The 20,670-nt window shown below is 51.5% G+C and overlaps 2 protein-coding genes across 9 annotated transcripts; one reads left to right on the top strand and one right to left on the bottom strand.

The window, feature by feature from the left end:
• Positions 1-6,753: 6,753 nt before the first annotated feature.
• FOXL2NB (FOXL2 neighbor) lies at positions 6,754-13,653 on the bottom strand. 5 transcript variants are annotated; one of them, XM_063704257.1, is made up of 5 exons: positions 12,721-13,139; positions 11,086-11,213; positions 10,307-10,461; positions 8,061-8,204; positions 6,754-7,167 (listed from the first exon to the last, which is right to left on the bottom strand). In XM_063704257.1, exons 1-5 carry the CDS (start codon positions 12,741-12,743, stop codon positions 7,123-7,125), a joined length of 495 nt encoding a protein of 164 aa, XP_063560327.1. In that variant the 5' UTR covers positions 12,744-13,139; the 3' UTR covers positions 6,754-7,122. The 5 variants fall into 5 exon arrangements, 3 of the variants coding, with proteins under 3 accessions (XP_063560327.1, XP_063560328.1, XP_055239423.1); XR_010132938.1 differs by having other exon boundaries at positions 8,061-10,461; XM_063704258.1 differs by adding an exon at positions 13,275-13,532 and having other exon boundaries at positions 6,754-10,461; positions 12,721-12,803.
• FOXL2 (forkhead box L2) lies at positions 13,508-20,330 on the top strand. Of its 4 annotated transcripts, none has more exons than XM_063704253.1 (2): positions 13,508-16,774; positions 18,142-20,330. In XM_063704253.1, exon 1 carries the CDS (start codon positions 14,017-14,019, stop codon positions 15,145-15,147), a length of 1,131 nt encoding a protein of 376 aa, XP_063560323.1. In that variant the 5' UTR covers positions 13,508-14,016; the 3' UTR covers positions 15,148-16,774; positions 18,142-20,330. The 4 variants fall into 4 exon arrangements, with proteins under 4 accessions (XP_063560323.1, XP_063560324.1, XP_063560326.1 ...); XM_063704254.1 differs by having other exon boundaries at positions 17,581-20,330; XM_063704256.1 differs by having other exon boundaries at positions 13,508-18,376; positions 20,053-20,330.
• The last annotated feature ends 340 nt before the right edge of the window (positions 20,331-20,670 follow it).

Genomic DNA, 20,670 nt, shown 5'->3' with positions numbered 1-20,670 from the left:
CCCGTGCACCTGAGGCCTGAGCGGCGAAGCCGGGGCTCCCCGCGGGCTTCCTGCATCGCTGCCTCCAGGAAAGATATCACCCGCCTGTCCCGGGCCCTGGTCCCCACCGTCGGCTGCCGCTTCCGGCGGGCCTCTGCGGGGAAGGAGCGCGGTACAAAAGTGAGGAAGCCCCCCGTCGCTGGGGCGAGCCCCGCTTCCGGTCCGGAGGGACGCGCCACGCTCGTCCTACACCCTGAGTCCTACACCCTGAACACCCGTCAGGCCTGGAACAACACCGGGAAACGTGCCTTCCTTCCTCCACCCAGGAACTCGGCCGGACTGCCCGCAGTCTTTGTCCTGCAGCCCTCTCCCATCCTGAATTTCCCGCCTCTTCATGCTACTGCCTCACTATCCATGAACACATACGAGGACCCCTAACATTTGTCCTAGATTCTTCCCCACCCCAAGTTTCCACAATAACTAATAACAATTGCATGTCTAATCCCTTACCAGACTAAATCTTGATCTAAAAGAAAGAAGCTCCAAATGCGAAGTCCCCGGCATTCGCTCAACAAACATTTTCTGTCAGAGGTATTACACACCAGGCACTACTTAAACCGAAATGAATCAGAACACAGCCCTGCCCTCAGGGAGTTCTGTCTAGTGGCGGGAGATAGACAAATTAACAAATAAATTACAGCATAAAGTAATATCTGCTGAGATAAAAGCAAGCACAAAATTAGCTGGGTGTGGTGGCCGGCACCTGTAATCCCAGCTACTCAAGAGGCTGAAGCAGGAGAATCGCTTGAACCCGGGAGGCGGAGGTTGCAGTGAGCCGAGATCATGCCACTGCACTCCAGCCTGGGCAACAGAGCTAGACTCCGTCTCAAAAAAAAAAAAAAAAAAAAGCAAGCACAGACAAGGTGCCATAGGAGCTCAAACACCAAGCCCGGCCTACTGATATATAGGATTGGGCCAAGAAGACCTCCAAGTCCTCTAAGAGGAGGCGACCCTTGAGCGGACTTGAAGGATGGACAGCAAGCAGCTGAGAAGACACTAATGGGCAACTCCCCTTCACCATGCCCAGTGGGGCAACCTGAAGGCCCACATGGCCAAGGCTGCACCTGGTTCAGTGTGAAAAGAGGGGTGTGCAGGGACAGAGCACCCAGAACGTGGATATGCTGAGATGACCAAATGGCCTGCTGAGGGTAGGGGCCAGGCCCAACTCCCCTTCAGAGTCCTGCTTCTGGCTACAGTAAACACTTAAGGAATATTTGTTAAATTACAGCCAATGCTTAATGATCTCTGTGGGCCATATGTGTGTTTTCTTCCAAACCAGACTAAAGAAAACTCTTCAAGGGCAGAAACTACCCTATATCTTTTCTTATGCTTGCCAGAGCACTTGGCACATACCTGGGTACCTGTCAGGTAAGCAGCTGAAATTTTCCCTTGATTAAAGCAATGGCAGTCTATCCTCTGGTCCCCAGCACCTGCAATGGCATGGTGGCCAGCTCAGCCCTACTGTGGCCTCTCCTAGGAGACTTGGCCCTTACCAACAAGGCCTTCCCATATTGCCCAGCTTGAAATCCCTCCTTTCTTCCTCTTCCCTCCTATAGCACCTGTGCCTTGGGCTGAGAGAGCTGTGGAGAGGCTTGTACCTGTCACCTGGGGCTTCCTGTGGGCAGAAATCATGCATTGCTCCTCTCCACTTCCCCACCCATAACAGTCATTGCACAGAAAAGGGGTTCAACAACTATATGAAGAAACAAATGACGTGGTGGGGAGTTGGTGCTTTGTCATTCATTCTTTCTTTTCTTCTTTTCTTCTTCTGGGTGGAAGACATTGCCTAATATCGTTTAAGAGCCCACAAATTCAGCTGTTTCCTAAATGACCCCTGGAGTTCCATCATCATTATCATCAGATATAAGAAGAATCCATCATTCATCCTGCCTGTCCTTCATGGGCCCGACCTAAGGGCAATCAAATGGTTGATAAGGAAAAATTTTCCTTTATGGAAGAGTTTGGTTAATTCCTGAAGATGGAATGCTAGAATTAAAATATCACTGTTTTGCAAACCCTAATGAATAATGGCTCTAGGTGGTGATCATCAATGACTGTTAAAAATCAAAATACAAACAACCCAGGCACTAGTGTTCTGATGGAACTACACAACACTATCTATGAAGTGTTCTTGCCAGAACAGCAAACTTGAATCTAACCAAGCTTCTAGATCTACCAATGTACAGGAAATAAAGAGGACAGAGGAGCATGTTAAAGGATGTCACAGGGATGCAGTCAGCAAAATCCAGGTTGTGAGAAACTCTATAAGACAAGTGGCCCACGTCTTTAAAAGATATATTGCAAGAAGGAAAAAAAGAAAACAATGAGAGATATCTATAGATTAAAAGTGACACGAGACATATTAACCAAATGTCGTGTATAGTATAGATCTTGTTTGCATATTGATTCAAGCAAACCAACTGTAAAATCTCTTTGAGACAGCTGAGAAAATGTGAGCATTGAATACCATGAGCTGAGGATTCACTACACTAAAAAATCGCTCTGTTTTTAGGTATGATGATAATATGATAGCTACAGTAGTTTTGGGGTTTTTTAAAGTATTTATATTTTAGGGATGTAAACTAAAATATTTACAAATGAAGTAATAGATATGATGTCTGTGCCTGGCTTCAAAATAATCCAGTGGGGGAGGCGTGAGGAAATGGATGGGGCTATAGAGGGAAGCGGATGGGGGTTCAGTGTACTATTCTCTCTCCCATTTTGTAGGTTCAAAATGTGCCACAATAACAGGTTAAAAAGAGATCAAAGGTACAATATAATAATGTTAATAAGAACAAATTAATATATTCATAATATTAATACTATGAATACATTACTAATCATTGCTAGGGTCTTTTTGTATTTCCTCTGTCCCAGACCCTATACTAAATCTTTTCATACAATATCTCATTTATCTCTCAGGAACCCTGCAACATAGATACTATCATCACCATTTTGCAGATGAGGGAAATGAGGCAAAGAAAGACTGGATATTGGGCCCAAAGTCACACAGCAAATAAATCACAGAGCCAGGATTTAAGTTGAGACCTGCTGAAACCTGAGCCCACCTTTGTTCCCACTCCACCATCCCACTTATGGGCATGGACTCCCTGAGGTATAGGCATCACTCTCTTTTTCACAGATGTAGAAGATCAGGCTCTGCTCAACAGTAACTGGTGAAGTTGAAAATCCCTGTGACCTTTCATCCAGCAGCCCCACTTCTTGGTAAACTGTAGCATATGAGCACTAGCAGACATGCCTAAGAATATCCATAGCAAGACTATTGGTAATAGTAAAGAATAGGAAATAACCCGATGTCTCTTAACAGGAACATGGATAAATAAACCACGACGTATTCATACAATGGAATGGTGCAACACAGGGAAAATGAATGGAGCTTGTGTTTGTGTGGCAACCAGGAACTTTTTCTCAAACATAGGTTGAATGAAAAAGCAAGCACGTGTCTTTCTGCAACAGCAGGATACCATTTATATAAAGTTAGGAAATACAAAACTATATGAAGTATTGCCTAAGAATGGGTACACACATAGTACAAGTGCAAAAACAGGTATGGGAATCTTAAGCACCAAATTTACCATGGTGATCACCTCAAGAGAGAGAAGGACAGAGAGGAATCGAAGAAGCCAGGGTCCTCAATTATATCTGTAAGATTTCTTTCTTTTTTTCTTTTTTTTTTTTTTTTTTTTGAGACGGAGTCTCGCTCTGTCGCCCAGGCTGGAGTGCAGTGTAAGTCAGCCAAGTGCACTGGCTCATGCCTGTAATCCCAGCACTTTGGGAGGCCGAGGCAGGCGGATCACGAGGTCAGGAGATCAAGACCATCCTGGCTAACATGGTGAAACCCCGTCTCTACTAAAAAAATATAAAAAATTAGCCGGGCTGGTGGTGGGCGCCTGTAGTCCCAGCTACTCGGGAGGCTGAGGCAGGAGAATGGCGTGAACCCGAGAGGCGGAGCTTCCAGTGAGCCAAGATTGAACTTCAGCCTGGGCTACAGACCGAGACTCCGTCTCAAAAAAAAAAAAAAAAAATAGCTGGGTGTGGTGGCATGTGGCTGTAATCCCAGCTACTCGGGAAGCTGAGGCAGGAGAATCGTTTGAACTAGGGAGTCAGAGGTTGTAGTGAGCCAAGATCGCACCACTACACTCCAGCTTGGTGACAGAGTGAGACTCCGTCTCAAAAAAAAAAAAAAAAGATTTGTGTTAGTGTGGCTATGAGGAAACAGGAATGCCACACACTGTTGGCAAGAGTGTATTCTGGCTCAATCTATAAGGAATTTGGCATAATCTATCAAAGTTATAGGTGCATATATCCATTACCCAATCTTACACTTTCAGAAATCTTTTTATAAATATATATATACATACCTACAAAACGAGATATATGCAAGTTTATACAGTACTGTATTGCTTGTAAAAGCAAAGGATCAGAAACAACATAGATAGCATGCAGCTCTAAAAAAAGAATGCATTGATGTGGAAAGATCTAAGGTGCAGAACACTGTGCATTCAATGCTGCCATAGGCAAAAATTGAGGGAGTGCAGAAGAATGTATGTGGGTATGCTTGTATGTGCATAAACTATGTCTGGAAGGATATATGTGAAACCAGGGTCACTGGCTGCCTGTGAGAAGGGTGACTCGGGGGACAGAAGTGGGAGAGAAACTTTTCACTGCAAGCCTTCTATATTTTTAAATTTTGGTCCATGTGAATACATTGCCTACTCAAAAAATGATTTTAAAAAATTTAAAACTCTGAAGCAAGGCGAGCGTCCATCATTTCCAAGGCTGATATCAGTAGGAATTGGAACAGAGGTCTGTTAGCCACCCAACGGCAGTGCCTCTCAGCCTGTCAGCGGTGTGCATAGATGACAGTGCCAGGCATCAGGACCTCTGCTGCAGCTGCACTACCTCCCTCCGTGTGCCTCTGGATCTGAGTTCCCAGCACCTGCATGAGGAGGTCCCTTCCTGTTCAGATATGCTATGAGTCCCTGGTCCTCAGGAGTACTGCCTCCAAGCAAACGGCCAGGGACAAGAGCTTCCTGGAATAGGGAACATCGGGATCCTGGACTGTCCCCACCCAAAGCCCCCAAATCCTGACTACTGCTTCCCCAACAAAAACCTGCTTGTACCACCACAACAGCGTGTCAGCAATTACCCCCAATTACAAACCCAGAGCCCAGCAAGACCTCAATTAGTCTAGAAAGGGGCCTGAGGAGGGGCCACCTGCAAAGCATAGAAAACCCACATATGGCCTCTACCCATAGAGTAGCAACACTCCTCTCAGTCAAGCTTAGGGGCTTGGAGACTTGGAAATTTGGTAACCCATGGCCCCGAGGAGGAGGCTGCTGGTTCTCCCTCCTGCCGTGACCATTCCATGCAGGGCCTAGTCAAGCACTGTGCCTAGAGGGGCAGTTCCCCAGACTTCCTGCTCTCTCGCTGCTCAGACCACACTCATCCTCCCCACTCACCACCTTCCAAGGCAAACTGCAATATCTGTCGACAAACTTTGCAGAGGGATGCCCTAGGCATCAGCCTCTGAAGCCCACCATCGGCTTGGCTCAGCATGCTGGGAGGAGGACCAAATTCCCATCTCTTTCCAGGGAAAGAAAGCCTCTGAATTATCCTCTGTAGCATCCAGAAACAGGCTGGTCCCTAGTCCAATCTTAGTCCAATCTTCTGCAAATTCCGAGAGGGACCCCATTAGGTTGCTGAGCCCGGGACTTGGCAAGCTCTGAAGTCTTCACTAAATTGGCCCCCATCCTCTTCTTCTTCACAGTGAGGGTGCATGGCTGTGGGAGAGAAACTGTGTGCATATGGGTGTGTACACAGATCTCAAATCTAGGTGTGAGAAGGTATGCAGAGAGGACTACAGGTTGATAGGAAATGAGTCTCTTACCCGGCAGCTAGATTTGCTCAGATGGAAGGGAGAACTTCCTGACCTCACGGGAACAAACAGAGGTACATGTACGGAAGTGAAATTCAGAGCCCACAGTCAAGTGGTCACTTATCAGCCAGGGGCCTTTGGCAAGTTACTCACCCTCTCTGAGCTTCAGGTTCCTCAAGTGTAAAATGGGAATAGTACCAATCCCTTAGGTTTCTCATAAAAATGAAATGAGATAATGCATGTAATGTTCCTGGCACAAAATAACTGCTTAATAAAGGATGGCTATTTTTTTGGCCAGGTGTGGTAGCTCACGCCTGTAATCCCAGTATTTTGGGAGGCTGAGATGGGAGGACTGTCTGAACCCAGGAGTTCGAGACCAGCCTGGGCAACACAGCGAAACCCCATCTCTACAAAAAGTACATAAATTAGTTGGGTGCGGCAGTGAGCACCTGTAGTCCCAGCTACTCAGGAGGCGGAGCCCAGGAGGTCAAGGCTGCAGTGAGCCACAATCACGCCACTGCACTCCAGCCTGGGTGACAGAGTGAGACCTTGTGCAACAAAAACCAAAAAACAAAAAAGCTGTTTTTTCCATTTATAACAACAGTAATAATAAGTGCAGGTAAATAGTGGTTTTTAGAGAATGCTATCTATAAGGGAAAGGCCCTGTTAAAGTATGTCTGTCTATCTGTATATCACTGTATTTGGTTTTATCACTTTGGAAACTGTTTGACTGAATCTATTGAAACGAAATATATGCCTACTCCTACAGTTCACTCAAGAGTAGTAAAATGCCCTTCACAAAAAGACATGTACAACAATGTGCACAGCAGCTTTATTTATGATATCCAAAAACTGGAAACAAATGTCCCTCAGCATATGGATGGATAAGCAAATACTAGAATATTACACAGCAATAAAAAGAAATAAATGTCTGACACATGCAACAAGACCAGTGAATATTAAAAATATGTTGCACAGAAAAAACTAGACATAAAGACATACATGCTATATGCTCCATTTATACGAGGCTCAAGGCAGGCAAAGGTTATTTATGGTGATAGAAATCCAAATATGGTTTCCCTTTTGAGGCAATATTGATTGGAAAAAGATATGAAGGAACCTTATGAAGTGCCAGAAATGCTCCACATCTTGATCCAGGTGCTGGTTACATACTGCATTACATGTCAGAATACATCAAGCTGTATATTGTTTACCATCTGTAAGTTATACTGCATACAAAAATATGGAACAAGGCTAAATGCCCATCAACCAATGAGTGGATAAAGAAAATGTGATATATATACACCATGGAATACTACTCAGCCATAAAAAGGAACAAAATAATGGCATTCACAGCAACCTGGATGGAGCTGGAGACCATTATACTAAGTGAAGTAACTCAAGTATGGAAAACCAAATATCCTGTGTTTTCATTTACAAGTGGGAGCTAAGCTATGAAGATGCAAAGGCATAAGAATGACATAATGGACCAGGCGCAGTGGCTCACGCCTGTAATCCCAACACTTTGGGAGGCCAAAATAGGCAGATCACTTGAGGTTAGGAGTTCAAGACTAGCCTGGCCAACATGGTGAAACCCCATCTCTACAAAAAATACAAAAATTAGCTGGGCATGGTGGTGCATGCCTGTAGTCCCAGCTACACAGGAGGTTGAGGCAGGAGAATCACTTGAACTCAGGAGGCTGCAGTGAGCGAAGTTCATGCCACTGCACTCCAGCCTGGGCAACAGAGTGAGACTCTGTCTCAAAAAGAAGAAAAAAAGAATTAGATAATGGGGACTCGGGGGGGAAGTGTAGGAGGGGGATGAGGGATAAAAGATTACACACTGGGTACCGTGTACAATGCTCGGGTGACAAGTGCACCAAAATCTCAGAAATTACTATTAAAGAACTTATCCATGTAAGCAAAAACCACCTGTTCCCCCAAAACTGTTTAAATAAAAAATAAAAAACTGACTGGGCATGGTGGCTCACACCTGTAATCCCAACACTTTGGGAAGTTGAAGCAGGCAAATCACCCTGAGCTCAGGAGTTCAAGACCAGTTGGGCCCACATGGTAAAACCCTGTCTCTACCAAAAATACCAAAAAAAAAAAAACAAATTACCTGAGTGTGTTGGCTCACACCCATAGTCCCAGCTACTTGGGAGGCTGAGGCTGAGGTGGGAGGATCACTTGAGCTTGGGAGGTGGAGACTGCAGTAAGCCAAGATTGCACCACTGCACTCCAGCTTGGGCAACAGAGTGAGACCCTGTCTCAAAAAAAAAAAAAAAAAGTGTTTCATAAAGTTATAGTGCACACATACACACACACACACACACACACACACACACACTATCTTGGCATGAGGAAAATCTCCAAAGGTAGAACAGTAATACAAAACTCAGCCCTTCTCCCTCCCTTCCTCTGGACTTTGTGCCAGCTAGGCATCTAAAACTGCCTTCCTCCATGGCAGTTGCCTATCATCTTTAGGCAGTGCCCACTTTGTGGGAGAAAATTGAGCCAGGAATGAGGACCAAGGGGGAAGGGCTCTCTCTGGCATCCCCTCATGGGTTAGCGTGGGGGTGGAGACTGCAGGCCTTACCTTGCAAGCCAGCTGCCCTGAATGCAGAGACTTCTCTGTTTCCAGTAAAGTATAGTTTGAATGTTTCAGACAGGCCCTCACCATGACTGGGAACTAGGGAGGTGTCCTTGTCCTTGCCTAAGGTTCAGCACCATGGCCATGCAGCTATAATAACCCCAAATGGCAAAGAACTCTCAGATCCTGAGCTGGCTGTCAATGATCAAACCGCTTTTCCTCAGCTACAGTCCCTTTCTTGGAAATTCTAACTTCATTATAAGGAAAGTGGCATTTCCCAATTCTGTCCAGCAGAACCATTTTCTAATTCTATTAAAAGGCATTAAGCCCATCCTGGTGGGGAGCACTGAGTGAGAAGTGGAGGGCAGAGTCTCTGCCCATCAGCGCTTACAGTCTGGGTGTGGAGAAAGGCAACAAGGCAACTTTTAAGAACACATCATGTTCCCCAGCAAGCCTGAGGCCTACTGGCAAGGCACTCACTGTTCAGAGCTGAACAAAATGGCTTTGGGCCATAGATGTCACGAGGGATATCAGAGGAAACTTGTCAGCAGCTCCCACCACCCTAGAATCCGCCTCTGAGAGCATCCCACGGGTCTTTGGAGGGAAGAGGGCCTCACTTGGCCCAGGACCCAGACCCTTCTGCCTTTTTCCCAGTTGGCCTCCACCATGAAAAAGGCCGACAACTGCCCTGCATTCTGCCTGATTGACGGTGGGGCACATACTCCTTGGGACAAAGTGGTGTTGGAGGACTCATACCCCAACATCAGCAAGGGAAAGAGGAGCCCAGAGCTCTGGTCTACTGCCTCTCAAGCCCTTCCTGGGGGAGAAAGAGGGGAGCTCAGTGAGACACTTAACAACAGGAAACAGCTCTCATGTGTGAGTTCTTCCCAGAGTAGGAGGTCGCTTCTCTTTCCTCTTCCTCAATATCTCTCTCTCTCTCTCCACTCCCCTATTCTCTCCCAAGCACATACGTGGGTAACTGACTTTGCTAATCCCAACCAGGCAGACTAATACCCACTGGCTTCAGACCCGGTGCTATGTGGGTGTCTGCTGCTGCACCTTGTTGGTCTGAGCAGCAAGCTCAGCAGAGTTTCGAGACAGAGATAAAGCCTGTGTGAGTGGCCTGTGCATGTTAAAGTGTATCTGGAACGTGCTCAGTACCTGAGCTTCTCTGTGGTCTGTGCGGCAATCCCACCATGAAAACACCCAGGTGGCAGCCCAGTCACCCGAATCACAGGCCAAGGACATCAGAGAATCAACAGGCTTCTCGGAGTCAGGCTTGTAAACCTGGAGCCCAGAGGTCCTTCTGCGCCGTGAGATGCGAAAGTGAGCAGCGTGTGAAAAGCCTTAGGGTCTGCACATTGGCTTGACATGTTTTCCACCAACATGTGCAAAATCTGAATTAGTATGTGTAGCTGGTGAGTGTGAGAGAAGTAGGAGGGGAGGGAGAACTAGAGGGGATTTGGAGTTGACAGAGGGAGAAGGAGAGAGAAGTGGATGGAGTAACGTGACCTGAGTGGAGGGACACCGAGTCCCTGAGGTGTGGGTGCACAGGGCCCTGTGAGGGGCCGGGAGGGAGTGAGTGCTGACAGTTGTTGAGGCGTGGAGTGTATGGGGATGTACTAATAGACACAGTGAAGCTTCCCTTTGCTAGCCAAGCACCGCAGAGGCCATCCCTCCAAGCAGAGGGTTGCAGCAAGCTCTATTCTCTCCCGCTCAGGCGCGGGAAGCCGGCGGGTGTTTCGGGGTCCCGCTAGGAAAGGGGACAGCGGAACCTGGTTCAGGCAGCCGGCGGCGGCGCGGGACGAGCTGAGCGGTTCTAGCGAAGCGCTGCCTGCCTCAGAGCAGCCGCGACGCTCCCCTAGTAGAGCTGGGCCGCCGGAAGCCCGAGGCGCGGGCCGCTTCTGCCGCCGTTGCAGGATTCCCGGCCCTGGGGAGAGAAGCGTCTCTGTCAGAGCGGTGTAGATTGCTCGCGCCGGCTGTCGGGACCTCCGAGGCGCGGGGCCAGGCTGCGAGGAGGCGCGGGAGCTGAGACTGCGCTCAATCGGCGGTTCACTGGAACCGTATCCGCAGGCGGCGCTACGGTGGGACCACGGTCAGGAGGCGCCGGTGGCTGCTGAATTGCAGCTGCGGGACCCTGGAAAACTGGGGCAAAGAGGCAGTGAGTTCTGCCCAGCCCACCACCCTGGCCTTTGGAGGTGAGCGCCGCCCCAAGGTCACTAAGCCGGGGCCCTGCGTCGCCCCAATGCCGCGGGGAGAAAAGGAACCGGCCCTGGCGTCCACAAAACCTAGGCACAGTATGCCCTGTTCAGAAAGGATCCCGACCTCGCCAGCAACCAGCCTGCCTCCGAAGGTTGAGAAGTAAATCAAGGCGCCCCGCACCGTTTCCTGGAGCGCCCGGTTCACCCACCTCTGGCTGGGCCGGCAAGGAGAGGATTCTACTCTCTCCCTAGGTTCCTCTATCTCCAGCCCGAAGCCCCTGGCTTTTCCGCAGAAGCCTGGGGGGGACCTGAAAGTAATCATTCTGCCAGGCTTCCCGCCCGCATTTTCTTGCCTGTTTTCTGAGCCTTCGAATGCCGGACAGCCATGTGAAGGCACATCTTGGGGAGACCGATTCCAGCCCTTCCCAGGGTGCACGCATCAGGCATCCTCTTCTTCACCAGGGCTGGGGATTCTGTTCCTCTACGGGACAGTCAGAAATCAGTATTTTCAGAGCAGAACTCCTTTCTACTCTGAAAATCCTTCAGAGGAACTCCTTCATTTGCCCCCAACCCCTACACACACACACACACACACACACACACACGCACACGCACACACACACAGGCTCCTTAAAGGCTGAAAAGGGAGCCGAGTGTGGAATTCAGGGAAGTGATGACACACACAACAATGCTGTTACACCTGGCTGCTGCAGGGCTGAGCAGCGGAAATGCCTGTGAGAAGAAGAAAGAAAGACAGAGAGACGCAGAGAGCCAGCCTGGGTGGTCAAGAAAAAAAAAAGGAGAGAAAAGGAGAGAGGAGTCCCCACCAGGATGGGGCCAGACCCAGCTGTTTTTCCCCCTGCCCAGGCCCTGGCTGGGGGAGGATAGGCACTGAGGCCAATCTGCAGCAGACCCAAACTGGACTCACCACTCCCACCCAAAGCCTGGGCAAGGATGGGGGTAAGGAAGAAGAAAAACATCTGCACTCCTGCTCAGAAAGCAGCAGCAGGGATTCTGCGGAAGTGCTGCTTCCCCCATGTCTGTTGGGTGCAGTGGGAGACCGCCCATAAAAAAAACCAAGCTACTTTGGGGATAGCCTTGCTCCCTCTCATCCTTGTGACCAGGCAAGGGCTGCCCTGCTGACCTCTCTGGTGTCATCTTCAAGATGCTGAATTCCAAAGAGCCCTACCACCCTTGTCCTCCCTCCCTTTCATCTCAGAATGCAGATCAGAGGCCTGAGTGAGCAGCAGACAACACTTGTAGATGGCCTGTGGATGCTGGAACCACAGGCCACTGAAGGCTCCTTGGGCTTCAGGAGAACCCTCAGAGTCTAAACAGCCTGGGAGGAAGAGGCAGTGACAGGCATTGAGTCAGCCACTCCAGACATGCCAATCACTAACGCACAGCTATATGACATCCATTCAGTCCACCTTCCTCCATAAGGCAGCCTTGCCCCCCTCCTCAGCACCAAGGAGTTTGGGGCTTGAGGATTCAAAACACTGGCCATCTCTCTCATACTTTATGACTGCAGACTTTTTGTTTAGGCCAAGTTAAAAGGCACTGTTAAGGAGCACACTGTTAAAAGGCACACCTGATTTTCCCTGAAACAATCTCTGTACATGCTGAAATAATTGGATTCCCATCAGAATTCTGCTTAAGGTAGGTGACAACTAACTCCTGATTCTTTGGAGAAAGATCAGAACAAATGTCTCATCAGGAGAGAGATTTGAACAAGTCCCTCCCTCAGCCTGATGTTTGTCTTCCCAGTCTGTGGCAAAATACATACACTGGGAGGGAAAGAGGCATCGAAGAATTGTGAAAGAAAGGAAGAAACGGGGGAAGGAAAGAAGTAAGAAAGGAGAAAAAGAGAAGATGCTATATCCACCAGCTACATTTACTCTAATACTTGATGAACATATTACATAACTATCGGTATAAGTGTGTTTTACCCCGTAAATACAAATCTCACACCTTGTACATGTGCATACCTGTGTTTCTGAGCAGCACACATGCACCTGGTATCTCACCCATCTCAAGGACAGCTCCTCTCCATGACTTCCATATGTGACCCCTGTGCACACACATACACAGTCCGGCAAAGTCCCGGGCAACAGCCCCGCCTGTGTTAGTGCAATAGCTGAGGGGCATCTACTTGGTGCTGTTAAAGCACACATCCAACCTTCACTCCAACCCCGTAGGATTAGTACACGGATTCCAAGGAGGAGCCTGGTTCCTAGATCCACTGGCAACGCAGGGAGAGGCAGAGGTGATTCAGGCGGCGCCCCTGACGACTATTTCCAGAGATCCTCTCCCCAGCCCCATTCCAGCCCAGTCACTCTGAGAGCGCGAGGGACAGGCCAGGCCGAGGCTTCTTCGTACAGTCACACCCGTTTCTGGGCTGACTTTCCCAAAGCCTCAGAGCAGCTCTCCCCACCCTACCCCGTCCGGCCCCCTCGCCGTCTCGCCCCTCCCCAGCCCCGAGCTAGAAGTTCAGCCTCAAGACGGCAGCAAACGACAGAGCAAAATAGTCGTTTTCTTTCACCTGAAAGCCGCGAGGAGGCTTGGAGCGCCTTTCCTCGCTGGGGCCCGAGCTTCCTGGGCTTTGGCCGGGTGCGGGCAGACCCCACCGGGGTCCTCGTCATCTCCCAGCCCAGCCCGCAGAGCGAGTACCGGCAGATTTCAAGGGCGCGTGAGCCTGGCTGTCGGCTGGGCCCCCGAGGCTCGCTGGGCGGGGGCAGGCCGGTCCAGGCTGTGCGGGGCGTTTACAAAAAGTGACTTGGAGATGAACTCGCCCGTGCGCGGCTGGCCGCCCCGCTATAGGGGCGAAGGCGCCTGACGCAAGCGGAACTCGGTGGAGCCCATACGAATCAGAACAGAGCGAGGCTCCTGGCGCACTAGGGACTCCAGGAGGCAGCTCCGCCAGAGACGCGGGTCGTGCTTCGGGAAACCGGGGGGCGGGGGGAGGGGAAGAGCGCAGAAAAGAAAACCCACCAAGGCGGGGACTGGCCTGAGCGGGGAGGGGCGGCGAGGCCGGAGCCCCTCTCTGTTGGGCGGACTCCCCATGGCCAGAGGCTGAGCTCCACTCCCGCCGGCCGCTCCCTAGGGGAAGGGGAAGGAGAGGGGAGAGCAGCGAGAGGCCTCCAGCAAGCAAGCGCGGGCGGCATCCGCAGTCTCCAGAAGTTTGAGACTCGGCCGTAAGCGGACTTGTGCGCCCCAACTCTTTGCCGCGCCAGCGCCTGGAGCGGAGAGCAGAGGCGGCCCGGCCGCGGCACGCCGGCTTTGTCATGATGGCCAGCTACCCCGAGCCCGAGGACGCGGCGGGGGCCCTGCTGGCCCCAGAGACCGGTCGCACAGTCAAGGAACCAGAAGGGCCGCCGCCGAGCCCAGGCAAGGGCGGTGGGGGTGGCGGCGGGACAGCCCCGGAGAAGCCGGACCCGGCGCAGAAGCCCCCGTACTCGTACGTGGCGCTCATCGCCATGGCGATCCGCGAGAGCGCGGAGAAGAGGCTCACGCTGTCCGGCATCTACCAGTACATCATCGCCAAGTTCCCGTTCTATGAGAAGAACAAGAAGGGCTGGCAAAATAGCATCCGCCACAACCTCAGCCTCAACGAGTGCTTCATCAAGGTGCCGCGCGAGGGCGGCGGCGAGCGCAAGGGCAACTACTGGACGCTGGACCCGGCCTGCGAAGACATGTTCGAGAAGGGCAACTACCGGCGCCGCCGCCGCATGAAGAGGCCCTTCCGGCCGCCGCCCGCGCACTTCCAGCCGGGCAAGGGGCTCTTCGGGGCCGGAGGCGCCGCAGGCGGGTGCGGCGTGGCGGGCGCCGGGGCCGACGGCTACGGCTACCTGGCGCCCCCCAAGTACCTGCAGTCTGGCTTCCTCAACAACTCGTGGCCGCTACCGCAGCCTCCCTCACCCATGCCCTATGCCTCCTGCCAGATGGCGGCGGCCGCAGCGGCTGCAGCAGCTGCGGCTGCAGCCGCGGGCCCCGGTAGCCCTGGCGCGGCCGCTGTGGTCAAGGGGCTGGCGGGCCCGGCCGCCTCGTACGGGCCGTACACACGCGTGCAGAGCATGGCGCTGCCCCCCGGCGTAGTGAACTCGTACAACGGCCTGGGAGGCCCGCCGGCCGCACCCCCGCCTCCGCCGCACCCCCACCCGCATCCGCACGCACACCATCTGCACGCGGCCGCCGCACCGCCGCCTGCCCCACCGCACCACGGGGCCGCCGCGCCGCCCCCGGGCCAGCTCAGCCCTGCCAGCCCAGCCACCGCCGCGCCCCCGGCGCCCGCGCCCACCAGTGCGCCGGGCCTGCAGTTCGCTTGTGCCCGGCAGCCCGAGCTCGCCATGATGCATTGCTCTTACTGGGACCACGACAGCAAGACCGGCGCGCTGCATTCGCGCCTAGATCTCTGAGAGCCCACCGCATGCCGGTGCAGACGGATGCGAGGATGCAGGGACGCGCGACGCCGGCCCCTGTCGCAGCCGACGACGCCGCCGCCAGCCTGACCTCACACCCTCTGGGCCCGCCTCTGGAGCCAGCGCCCAGGGTCCCTCTGTGCTTTTTCGCTCTCCTAAGCTCCTGTCGCTCCTCTTTGTCCCCTCAGCTTATGTCCTCCTGTGCTCACCTCCCTGACCTCTATGACCTTGCACTCCCCTGGCCTGAAGCTGCCTCTCTGCGCGCTTTCTACTGGGCTCGTCTCTTTCCGGAGCCCCAGCGTCTCCTGCCCAAATTCACCGCGGAAAGGGCCCGGGGCCGAGGTGCGACCGGGCGTCGGCAGCGCAGACCTCTTGGCCTTCTCTCACAGGTCGGTGCGCTCGCGCTCCGCGTTCCCCGCCCGACTGCCGTGCAGTCCGTGGCTAGACGCGCCGGACAGGACCGATGGCGGGACCGCGCTGCCCGAGAAAGGGACGGACCAATACGTGTGTTTGCTCCGCGAACCCTCTTGAAGCTGTTCAGAAGCCGCTTGCCGCGGGGCCCACTAGGCGGGGCGGGGGTTGGGACCCAGCGGGAGCCGGGGCAGCCTGGCTCCACGGCCTGTGCTCGGTTTACACCGCGGGCCGGCGCGGAGGGAGGCTGCGTTTCCTCCGCTATCAGTCCCGTCGCTTCGGGCACCTCCGGGCCCCGGCGGCTGGCTAATGTTTTGTTTGAAAGATCAGTGGAACTTTTTAAGACAGTATTTAAAAAAAAAAAAAGGAAAAAAAATTCACCGGGCAACCGGGGAAGTATTGTGGCCTTGGAGTTTGCTAAATCCAAATATGAAAATCAAAAGCTTTAGTATTCCTCATCTTCTCTTCTGGAAGATTTGCGTTAGAGTTCCTATTGGGCCTTCAAAAAGCTGTGTTCAGAGTTAGGAGAATATATCCAATAAAAGATGGTTTCGTCTACCAATTGGGGAAGTTTCACCCTCTCCCTATCTGAAGAAAAAAATCAAAAACAAATGTCCCCGGATCTTCCGATGCAAGTCCTGGAGGCAGGGAGAGCACTGCCTGCCTGGCCCACGCTGCTGGGACGGCTCGTCCTCCCTGCTTTTTGTTTTTCAAACGTCCTGCTTCTCCCACCTTGGGAAGGAGAAATGTGAAACCCGGCAGCGGCCGACCTAGGCGGTCTTGTGGCCCGGAGCCGGCCCGGCCCGAAAACCATAGACCTGGTTGTACTGTAGCTTGTTGTTTGGGGGACCAAATTTTCTAGAGAGAACTAGAGCACTTTTGTTGTGTTTTTTTGTTTTGTTTTTGTTTTTTGCCTTGTCGATTCCCGAATAAATTTTTTGTTCCTTCTTTTAACACGGACTTCTTTATTTCTGTCGCTCCTAAGTTAGTTCAGCAGCTAGTTAAAAGAGGAAGATTTTCAGCAAAATTTTATCTTTTTCAGAATGAGTTAAAGATTGAGAGCAACCGGGGTGGCAGGCGTTTGTGGCTGTCGCTGCTGCTTTGTTTTCCTGGGGATTGTTTGTTTTCTGTGTCATCACTGGCCCGTTGCGGCTGTTTAACGTCAGCAGAAAGACTTTTTCTGCCGTGGTTCGTTCACAAGGCGCGACTGTAGGTAGGACTTGGTTTATTTTTGTACCTATTCAAGTTTGTATTCTACCTCATACACAGTTGTACTAGGTGTATGGGCTGGCTGTGTTTTTATTATTGTTCTCAAACTTTTCGATTTTGAGTCAACTATAACAGCCAAGAGTTTGTTCCAAACATTAATAGATAAAATTCTGGTTGTGGAAATGCGCTGCAAGCTGCTAACCTCTGTACAAATGTGAGAAGTGACTGCTTTATTATTTTTAATAGTCAGAATTCATTTACCTTGAGGTATGGGTAGGAGATTTGGAGGTTTCAATAAGGATTGAACATACTTCGCGGCTGCAGAAATTTAGTCTTTTTTCTTTCTCTCTCTTCCTTTACTGAGATCCCCAAATAACGAATTAAGATCCATGCTTCCGCGCAGGCACACAGGCGTTTGACCTGGTTGCAGTCTGGTTCTCCCAGGTGGATTAGGGGGTGGTCGGCTTTCACTCTTCTGATGGGATAGATGACTTCCGACTTCTGATAGGATAGATCCGCCGGTTCTTGCGGGCTCCTGCTCAGCTGAGACTAGACCCCGCACCCAGCTGTGTGTCCCTCACTGCCCTCCCCGCCCCCCCCCCGTCTATCTCGGGGCCTGGCCAGCAATGTGGCGGCAGGTCCAGGCCGCCGGCTGTTGGGCCAGGAGCGGTTTTGCGCCACGGGAATGAGCCTGCAGGCCTCTCACTTCAGCCCTCCAGTGGTCAGGCGGTAGGAACCTCAGGGTGGTATCCTGTTATGTATAGTTGGGCCCAAGTGGCTTCTGCTCAGAATGCCCCCCGCCCCCCACAGGCATCCTGCGAGAGGCTACAAGGCAGGAGACTAAGCCACGGGGATTCTCAGGGGGCATCACTTCAAGACTGGGACTGGAGCTTACCAGGAACCGGCAGGAGCAGGATGGAGAGGGAGGCTCAGCTGGAGCAGGAAGCCCTAGAGGCTGGTCAGGCCTGGTGTCTGGGTGCCTTTGGTGCCCGGCTGCTCCACTATCTGGCTAAGGGGAGTTGCAGAACAGAAAGCAGCCTGCTGTGTGCATGTCTGTTTGTGCTTTGTCTAGCGTGAAAATTTAGCCCATGGGCAAGTAATTGTGTAGTCTGTATCTGCTGCAAATGTGTGTGTACAGTGTCAGTTGTGTATTGGTGACAGGGTGGGAGGTGTGTGTGTCTGTCATTCGCCTGCAGAGTGGGCATATATTTTCAGCATTGTAATAATCATATGGCTAACACTTAGGAAGTGCTTACTGGGACCACAGTGTGTGTGGCATTCATACCTCATTGGTGATGTATGCATTTGTGGGTGTGTATTCCTGGCTTGCTGAAAAATAAAATAATATGGACAGAGCCTTTGCTTCATCAGGCAGAGGCTCCCTGTTCTGAAGCTGGCTGTCAGCACTCCCCCAACTGCCGTCTCAAGCAGAGAAAGCAAGGGAGGGAAGCTTCCAGGACCAAGCCCTGGTGGGCAGGTAGAAGCCCACCTCCAGTGAGACGGAGAAGTTGGCCGGGGCCAGCAATGAAGGACCAGCCTGTCTCCTCCCCGAGAACTGAAAGGCAAAACGCACCCAAGGCTGGGAAGAGAGCAGCAGCCTCACCAAGTAAGGAAGACAGAATGAAGCAATCAGTGAGGGTTTCCTGGGTCTACACAGGGATTGAAGGAGGTGAGAGAAGGGAGCCAAATCATACCCCACTTCCCCATGGATGCCCACAGGAAAAATCTGTCTAACTCCAGCCCTCGGGATTTCTCCAAAGCTCTTAAGTTTGGTCATTTTCCCCAGGGCCGAAAGTTTAGTTCAATGGCAGGCTTTCTTCATCTCTCATTTCCTTTCTCTTCTCTCCCTCTTCGCACTTTTGAGTTTCTATTATAGAAGCTGATTTAAGCAATTCCTGAGGGCAAAAGTATTTGAGTTATATAGCAATTATGCCTTAGCATATACAGTCTGGCCTAGATGGCTGGGCCATGTGAGTGTGTGTATATATATTGGCCAGTGTGTAAATACAATGTAAATAGAGTTTAATACAAATACCCAGCCAATTTCTGAATGTCCTGGGTAATGAGTTGCTCTTGCATGAAGATTATGTGTGAGGTGGGTGTAAACATCTCACACACTGCTGACAGTATGAGCCCTCTCCTCACATTTACACAGAAATTCTTAGAGTCACCTCCACCTCACTAAAATTGCCCAGTCAGAGTAAGTGGGTTGGTTTGGAGAAAGCAGGGGGAGGTGTCCTGTTCTCAAGAGGGACCTGGAGAAATCTTTGCCATTGAAGTACATGCACCAAGGGACTGTGGGAAAGGGACCTACGGAGTTCTGGAGATGGTCCTGTACCCTACTCCAGAGGGTATTGACGGCTTGTTTCCAGCTTGCATCAGTAAATAGTTTGCTGCTCCAGATCTGAGGCTTAGATGAGCAAGAGGCCCTGGACCTTTCATCCGAGGTTAGGTGCATCCAGCCTTTGCCAGGGTTTCCCGGAAGCCAAGGCTGGAGATGGGGCTGCAAGGAGCCCCCTGGCGGCGGGTGGAAATTGGGGCCAGACCCAGGCTTCATGCAGCCGGACAAGCAGAATATGGGCCAGGAATCTGGGTCTGGCCCAAGATAGTTTGCTCTCAACCGAGCTCTTCCCTTTATGAAGGTCTGGGCCAGGCTTCATGGACAGGATCACCGGACCAGACTCCTGGCTTCTGGGTGGGGGTCTAAGGCCAGGAAACATCTTGATCAGGCTCAGCATCCCTGCAGTGTCCCCATTCTGCAGATCTAACCTGGTGGTGACCCTGGGGCCCTGCCCGTCAGGCCTGCCACCACTGTGTGGCAGCCCCTACTCCTTGGAGTAGACTGTGGGACCCATAGAAAAGATGGGGAAAGGATGGGACTAAGAGCCCCATGCCTTCGGGACAACCAGGAATTAAGGATTCTTAAAACCGAGCAGTCTTAGCAACTTTCCACTTTCTGGAGAGAGGACTCCCAGCTGTCATAAAAAGAGTGTCTTGGGTCTAGGAACCCAAAATTACATTACATTTGAGGAATCTCAGGTCCTAAGAAGAGAAGAGACCAACCAGAGGTCTTCCAGGTATCTGTGAGGCAAATGGCCTCCGAAATTTTTAAAGGAGACTTGACAGCAGCTGAGCCTAGCTGCCACTGATGCTCAAGGGAGCTGCGTACTAAGGGAGAGCCTCCCAGGAGTAGTAAGGGAGAGCCTCCCGGGAGAAGAAGGAAGCACAGTCTGAGCTGTGCCTTTTGCCTTTTTTGTTTGTTTGTTTGTTTCTGTACCACAGAAACTGCTGCTGCGCAGGCTGTTTGCCGCACAGGCTTGGTGCTGAGCTGTGAAAAGCATGTTCTGGGATCTTGTCACTTCGCGGAGGTGGCCTGTGCAGCATGAGGCAAAGACCTGGCCTGTTTAGTCAGGAAGAACTGGGTTGGAGCCTGGTGTCCTCTTTAACAACTATGTAACCTTGGGCAAAATACCCATTCAAATTTCAGTGTTCTCCTCTATAAAATAGAAATACGTGTGTGTATCAGAATTATTAAAATAATTAAATTTTCTAATTTTTAAGTGCCCAGTTTATAGTAGATGTTCAATAATGTTTTTTCCCTTCCCCTATTAAAAAAAGAAAGGAAGGAAGGAAGCAAAGAAGGAAAGAAGAAAGGAAGGGGAAAAAAAAACCTTTAGTAATAACTTTCTAGGATTTGACTTCCTAACCCAGCTGGCCACAGGCACCCCCTGCGAGCACCTTCCGGGGCCAGGCGCACGCGATTGCATCCACCCTGCCCTAGCCCCTTGGCCGTGGGAGTGAGGCTCACGCGGTTGCCGTTGCAGCGAACACCCAAGCCCTGAAGGCACAGCTGGTGGGCGCTGAGACCCCGCCCGGGGCTCCTCCAACCTCCCTCTCGCT

This window comes from Gorilla gorilla, chromosome 2 (genome assembly GCF_029281585.2).
Source record: "Gorilla gorilla gorilla isolate KB3781 chromosome 2, NHGRI_mGorGor1-v2.1_pri, whole genome shotgun sequence".
NCBI lineage: Eukaryota > Metazoa > Chordata > Mammalia > Primates > Hominidae > Gorilla > Gorilla gorilla.
Note: the sequence above shows the minus strand (reverse complement) of the source record. Positions and strands in the feature narration are given on the sequence as shown.